The sequence below is a fragment of the Grampus griseus genome, assembly GCF_964374135.1.
Source record: "Grampus griseus genome assembly, chromosome: 18".
Classification (NCBI taxonomy): domain Eukaryota; kingdom Metazoa; phylum Chordata; class Mammalia; order Artiodactyla; family Delphinidae; genus Grampus; species Grampus griseus.
Genome location: NC_139012.1, coordinates 56,425,005 through 56,432,445, shown reverse-complemented (window position 1 = coordinate 56,432,445; position 7,441 = coordinate 56,425,005). Strand labels below are relative to the sequence as shown.

The 7,441-nt window shown below is 41.5% G+C and overlaps 1 protein-coding gene across 1 annotated transcript; it reads right to left on the bottom strand.

Moving 5' to 3' along the window:
- Window positions 1-2,522: 2,522 nt before the first annotated feature.
- Window positions 2,523-7,075, bottom strand: FAM216B (family with sequence similarity 216 member B; the record flags this gene model as incomplete). The annotated part of the gene is made up of 3 exons (XM_082675627.1): window positions 2,523-2,740; window positions 4,449-4,569; window positions 6,977-7,075. 3 exons carry the CDS (start codon window positions 7,073-7,075, stop codon window positions 2,523-2,525), a joined length of 438 nt encoding a protein of 145 aa, XP_082531753.1.
- Window positions 7,076-7,441: the final 366 nt, after the last annotated feature.

Sequence of the window (7,441 nt, the reverse complement as noted above, 5' to 3'; positions counted from 1 at the left end):
ATTGCTGGCTTATGGTGATAATAGAAAGCAGACCAATTTTTTTTTTATTTTTTATTTTTTGCGGTACGCGGGCCTCTCACTGTTGTGGCCTCTCCCGTTGCGGAACACAGGCTCCGGACGCGCAGGCTCAACGGCCATGGCTCACGGGCCCAGCCGCTCCGCGGCATGTGGGATCTTCCCGGACCGGGGCACGAACCCATATCCCCTGCATCGGCAGGCGGACTCTCAACCACTGCACCACCAGGGAAGCCCAAAAGCAGACCAATTTTTAATGAGCTTTATTATTGTTTTAAAATCCTTTCCAGACAATTCACCCCTGTTGCTGGCACCTGGATGAGCTGCTCCTGTGCACTTAATAAACTGCTTGTACTCCTCACTAGTAGTTGCAGCATCCTGGGACCCTAGAATAATAGCACAAATTCACAGGCCAGTCTGATTTGCAAAATCTTTCAACATTTTATAATTATTCAACAAGTATTATTGATTACCTACCACAGACCAGGTGCTGTTCTAGGTACTAGTAATTACACTGAAAATAGTCAGTGATCTCAAGGACTTTAAATACTGATGGTGTCCACTGACATTGCGAAGGCAAGCAATAGAGTCTCCAACAGGTCAAAGTAGTAGAGTTTCCTAAGAGTCACAGTTTGTCCTTTGTTTCCCTTTGATCATCTTTCTTAGCATCCTTCCAGGTGAGCACCTTTCTTCCAGCACCACAACCAATCATATTCCTCATAAGCTTTGGGTGTGGGGCTCAAGAGGTAGGCCATTATCTTCTCAGAAGGGAGATCCAACAAGTGGGACCTTCTGCACCAACTTAGACTTATTTGTTCTTTTGTGCCTTGTAATATTCACCTGACAATTAGCTTTCAAAATCCTCTATCGGAAACAAGGTACTTCTGAAATTTTTGTTGTAGGGATGCAGCTCAGAATTATAAGTGGCCTCCTTGATATTCTGCATCAGTAGCTAAGGTTTACACAGCAAATATCTGTGCCCATCAAGAAAAACGTCTAAGATAAAAGCGATGCAAGAAGTTCAAAAGGATAAAAGCTCCATTGTGGGAACAATGGGAAGGTTAATACAGGCCAAGTTAGGTCGACCACAAACCTCTATTCCTTAAGAGGGCTATGCTATCGCCCACCCCAGTTTCATTTGATTTTTTCTTCTTTTAAGCCTACCTAACAATTCTTAACTTAGAACCATAGGGCTGCTTAGAGTACATGAATTGGGGCCCGGATTTACAGAGGTCAAGAAGCTTCTTTATGATTAAGTGAATGAACCCAGCAACATCAGCATTGGCTTACCCAAGTCTTCCTGCCAACCATGCACCCTTGTCCCTCCCAAAGAAAAGTAGATCAGATATCACAGCCAGTACTGGGAGTTTTCAGAATCTCATAAGAACTTTTACATCTTCTATGTTAATAGTTGCAGAGAGAAGATGATAATAATCATCAATGAGGTTTTTTTTTCTTCTCGTAATATTGCAGCATCTTCCTTTCAGATCAGTGTTAGCATATTCCTTGTCAAGCAAGTTAATATTCCATCTCAACCAACTCCTTTTTAAAGTCTCGACAAAGTCATTGTATGATTTGAATGAGAGAAGAGGTTGAATGTTTAGAAATTAGATGAAGAAAGGCATTTTTAAATTTTGACTTTCTGTGAGCTCTGGTTACTTATTTTTAACACAAAAAAATCACTAGTGATGTAACTAACGTAATTTGTATGATGATCTGACTCACTGTTAATTGCGGTTTTTGCATATTTGTGTAGTCTTAAAACCATTAAGGCCAAAGAAAGGTTGGACTTGAGATCCGTTCTTTGGGGCTATTTCTTCTTCTGCTGAGAATGTATCTTCAGCTGCCAGGGGGAAGATGTGTGCATGAATCCTCTTACCTGTGTCAAGGTCAATTACAGCTGTGTAGAATGAACCGAGCTGTAGTAGGTTGATAAGTCCAAGTTTCAAGAGGACACAAAGTGACTGAGTTAGGCAAGAACCAGAAGATTTGGGACCAAGTTTAATGCTGTTGTTTGATGGGCAAGTTGAGAGCAAGGAGGCCATGGGAAGGTACAGTCCAGTAGCTGCTGAGATGTTATGGTCCAGAAGCCCTGTGTGCCCAGTGTTCCGTCTGTGTTGGTTTGTGTATTTTCAATATGCACAGTAGGGGGCTTGCAAAATATGTTCACCCAGTGACAGAGGACCTGAATCCTCTAGTCACTTGTCCCCTTCCACTGTTCTTGGGATTTCTTTGGGATGTTCTAATTCAAAGGAAGCTTTTACTTTGAAAGCTTCAAAAGTCATTTTACGCTACAGATTCTGTATAGAATGAGAGGCTTGCTGACTCTCAGCTCCCATTGCTCTTAAGCCACTCAACTTGTTCTTGCTAGTAAAATGTATGTGAATTGGAGAGATTATTTCTAGGTATGGTGTTTGTATTAGATGTTATTCTTTTATTCATTCCTATTCAAAAAATATGCACTAAATACTCACTAGATGCCAGGGGTATATGGGTGAACCCCCTGTTCAGAGCTTGTGCAAAACCTTGGTCCTGAGGGATCGGAGCCCTGTGCTTTGGGTCCTGAGTGGAACCACAAACACAGGTAGTGCTGAGGGCCGTGTTCTTGTCCTGCCTGAGGCTCTCTGGGAGATGGTTCTATGACAACCTGCCCTGGCTGAGGCTCTTTTGGTTGAATCTCTAAGTAAGGCAGCACAAGCCAAGGCCTCCTGTTGAGTAATATAGCCTGGAGGGAAGAAATGAGATAAACCTCAAAGTCAACCGTTTTACAAAACAAACAATTCTGCAAATATCCACATCTGCACAAAATTCCTTCTACCTTGTAGGGCAGAAGCAATTATGTTTAGCACACTCAGATTGTATACTTTTTCAGGATATGAAGTATATTTTTCTTCTATTGCATTTCTCATTTAATAAGTTAATAAATAGTCATTGATTAACACAACAAATTATTTGGAGAGAGACTTGAGCCATGTGGAATCTTCACATGAATTGCGTATCTTCAATATCAAAACTTTCTTCAAATAGAAACAGATATATTCAGTCTCTCTCTGTTTTTAAAGTGTAGTCTGCAGACCACGCACTACAGAATCGTTTGGCTGAGGCCACATTAATAATGCTTTTTAAAAATGCAGATTTCTGACTCTATTCCAAAGAACTTCTGAGTCAGAAACAGAGAGTTAGGCCTGGAAGTCTGTATTTTAATAACATAGACAGGTGGGTTTTACGTGCTCTAAATGTTGCATATCTCTGTTTACGGTTTCATTGGCCTCTATGCAATTTTACTCTACAAACAAAGCTACCAGATGATGCCTGTGTAACCCTTCAGTTCAAGCATGGGGACCAGGCTAAACCCTGGCTCTGCCACTTACTAGTTGCATGACCCTGGTCAAGTTATTTAACTTACGCATGTCTCAATTTCCATTTCTGTAAAATGTGAGTTATAAAGGCACCATGTAGAGGTGTTTGAGTTTTAAATAAGACAATACATGTAGAGCACTTTGAACTATGCCTGGCACGTAGGAAGCCCTAATAAAAGGTAGCTATTGTTGTTATTGTTCTTGATATTAAATCATTTGCAAAAACCATGTTTTCCTTTTGTGCAAATACAGGAGCAATACTAATAAGGTTGATGTGCTAATGCCAAGTGAGTGTTTACAGAAGAAAGGACCTGTTGGAGTTAGAAGAGTGTAATAAGGGGGAACCGGAGACTGAAAACATCTCCTGGAAGAAAAGAGATTTAATAATAACTACACCTTTCTGTAGGTTGTTGCTTATGGTCTGTGAAAGTTTTTCACAACCATTCTTTCATTTGTGGTTCATAAAATCCCATGAGGTTGGTGGAAGAAGAGAGATGGTAGAGTATGGGGTGAAGGTGCATGGACTTTGGGGGTGATGGTCCTAACTGACATTTACTATCTGTATGATCTTCTTCAAGTCACATAACCTGTCTGAGCTGCAGTTTCCCACAACAGTAAAGTGGGGGAGAAAATGAAATATTCTATGTAGGGCTCGTAGCACAATGTTGGAAACATGGTAAATACTCAATAAATATAAATATTATTGCTGTGAGTCAAACAAGCCTTTGAACCTGCATAACCAGCAATGGGCTGAGCTGTGGTTTGAGCCCGGACCATCTGCCTAAGCCCATTGCCAGTTCTACTAGATCAAGTTCTTGCAAATCTCAGAGAGTTGTTGACATTTTATAACAAACCATACTCCAGTTTCTTTAAGTCCTCTTAATTTCCCCATAAAACCTTGCTTTTTATTGTCAGAGATAATCATTTTTAAATTGACCTGCCAACCATGCTGATGAAATATCAGGCTGACAGAGGTCATTCTACTTGAACTATTTACCTGGAAACTTGACTGCCAGCTGCAACATACGAGTCCCTTCCTGAGATGCCTGGTTCAGGTCAGGTAGTTAAACTCACCAAGCAGCTGCTGTTGCTGGAGGCCGTGAACATAGCAGGTCTGCAGGGCCACCCACTGGGCCCTGGGATTGTAAATCCTCATGCTGCTGTAAAAGTAGCGCTGCTGCCCTTGGGTTAGGTCCTGTCAGAGGAGAGCGGTTGATTTTGATGAGTCGGTGGAATTTGATAGGATTAGAGTGGGATGTATTCAAAGCTGACTTCCACAGAAATAAGATGCTTCTCTCTCTCTGTCTCTCTCACACCCCTTAGTTTACTTAAACAGTCTTCCACTGACATGTGTAGTAGTGAAAATGAATTAAAAAAAGATTCCAGGTAAGTAGGTCAAAGTATTGGGCTGAGGGAGATCCAAGGATTTTCAATATCTGATAACTGTACTGATCTCTTATAATCCTTGTTGAGGAAGGTAGGCTATGAGAATCTACACAGGGCCTGAAGTGTGCCAGGCTCTGGAGGGTAAAAGAGAACTTTCCACTGAGAGTTCTCAGTGAGCGGGGGAGAGAGCTAGGTAGATAATAGATGGGTAATGTGATAAGGGTGCAAGGTCATTAGTGAAAAGGTGCTATGAAAACAGAGAAGGAAAACAAGCTCTGTGTTAGCAGTCAAGGAAGCTTCCTGAAAGAGATGACCAACACATCTGAGTCTTCCAGGTAAGGAGGGATTCCCTAAAGGGACTAGAATACTGGTTCTCAAAGGGCATCAGCATCACCTAGAAATCTTTTAGAAATGCAGATTCTCAGGTTTCACCCCAGACCTACAGAATCAGAAACTCTTGGGGGTGGGGCCCAGCCCTCTGGTGCCCTCCAGGTGCTTTTGATACACGCACAGTAAAATTTGAGGACCACTGGACCAGAAGGAAAAGAAAGGCTGATTAGAGGGAGAAAGTGGTACAGATTTTCTTATGGGACACAAAATATCTGAATATATTGGGAACTAGACTTTCGGCATTTTTTTTAACTTTAATCAGCATATAGAGTCTGAGCTGGAAAAGCCTCTAGAGTTAGTAAGGCAGGGGAAGATCATGGAAGCCTTTTCTGCTATACTAAGGGTTTAAAGATTTCCTTTTATATGAAGAACATTGGTCTTTATTTAAAGCAGTGGTTATCAACACGAGTGATTTTGACCCTGAAGGGACGTTTGGCAATGTCTGGAGAAATTTTTGGTTGTCACAAATGGTGGGAGGGACGATGGATGCCACTGGCATTCAGCTGGGGAGAGGCCAGGGAGGCTGCTGAATAGACTAAGGAGCATGAGACAGCCTCCCAGGGTCCTGCAACCAAGAATTACTCAGCCCCAAGTGCCATTCTTTAAGCTGACCAGATCTGCATTTTACAAAGATCGCTCTGGCCCTGCTGTGGACAATGGCCTCAAGGGAAGACAAACCACTGGTAGGGAGGCCATTTAGGAAGCTACCGTCTAGTGCTAGGGAGGAACAAGAAGGGCTGGACTACAATTACTTTTATATACCTGATATACCATAAGTGCTCACTGTATTGAGATGGGGAAACAGAGGTAGTGGCATCAACATTTTAGAAAAATCAAGATAAAATAAGTTCCCCTTAGGCTAAAAAATTCAAAACAATGACAGAATTTCAAAACTAGTTGATAACCATGTAATACAAACTAAACTTAAGATAAATATATATAAGCTAAGTGAGTTTTATCTGCTAGAAATTTTGTGTGACGTTGACATCTGTGAGTCAGATTTTTTTGGTGTCTAGAGACCTGAAACTTGATATTAAAAATATGTTCAGAGGGAAAGTAGCTGAGCCAAGTACTTCACACTTTGAGACATCATTTCCGCTTTACAGTTTCTGAATTAGATGTTTTAAAAAATAATATATTTGGGCTTCCCTGATGGCGCAGTGGTTGAGAGTCTGCCTGCCAATGCAGGGGACACAGGTTCGTGCCCCGGTCTGGGAAGATCCCACATGCCGCGGAGCGGCTGGGCCCGTAAGCCATGGCCGCTGAGCCTGTGTGTCCGGAGCCTGTGCTCCGCAACGGGAGAGGCCACAGCAGTGAAAGGCCCGTGTACCGCAAAAAGAAAAAAGATATTTGAAGAAGAGAATAGATCCCTAAGTAAGACTTTTCAAATGATTGAGAACAATATAACAGGAAAATTGCAAGCCATTTCAAGAGCAAAGCTCCAAAGTGCAATGGGAGTTTCCATTATGTAAGATAAAGCTTTAAAATTTATAGTTTTATTTTACAAGGGAAAAGAAATGCCTAGTTCTCTTCCTTAGTAGAACTCTCAACTTCCTAAATGAGTAGTAACAGATAACATTTTTAATATTCTTACGCTGTTGCTTAGCCTTCCTTGAGGAGAAGGAAGAGCTCCTGACGTGGGATGGGTGTAGAATTAGATCATCCAAGTGCTCATTCATTCTCTCACACACATGGTCGACATGCACCGAGGGCCTCTGTTGGGCCCAGTGTTTTCCCTAATGCGGGTAAACAAAGAGCCAAGAAGTCCTCAACCCTTGAAGAAGAGACAGAAAAGGTCCCTCCATCTGTGAATAATATGCTTGTACCTTCAGCAGTGAAGTATCAGAGACAGAGTGAGGGACTCGAATGCAAGGAATCTGTGGAACATTCCATAGCTTTTGTTGTCTTTTCTGTTTTCCTCCCATCTTCATCCTGTACCTCCAAGGAACAACAAAGCATAACATAAAATTTCATTTTGTTCAACCAATTTTGGGGATGTACCTAAGTAAGTAAGCAGGCAAATAAGTAAATAAATAAATAGATAAATATTATTTATTTCAAGGGATAAGACATTTTCTCAAATGTTTCCATGGAATTAGACCTCACCAGACTTCTTAGTTCTCCACTTTTCCCAATTCTCACCCTTTACTTATCAAAGGAATAATTCAGAGCCCTTTGTCTTTCTGCTTCACTCTGCCTTTGGAACAGGTGGGTTGTAGAACCACACCAGGTCATAACAGTTATTTCTTGATAATTTTAAAGAATAATTATTGCTTCATCCGATTCTAAAA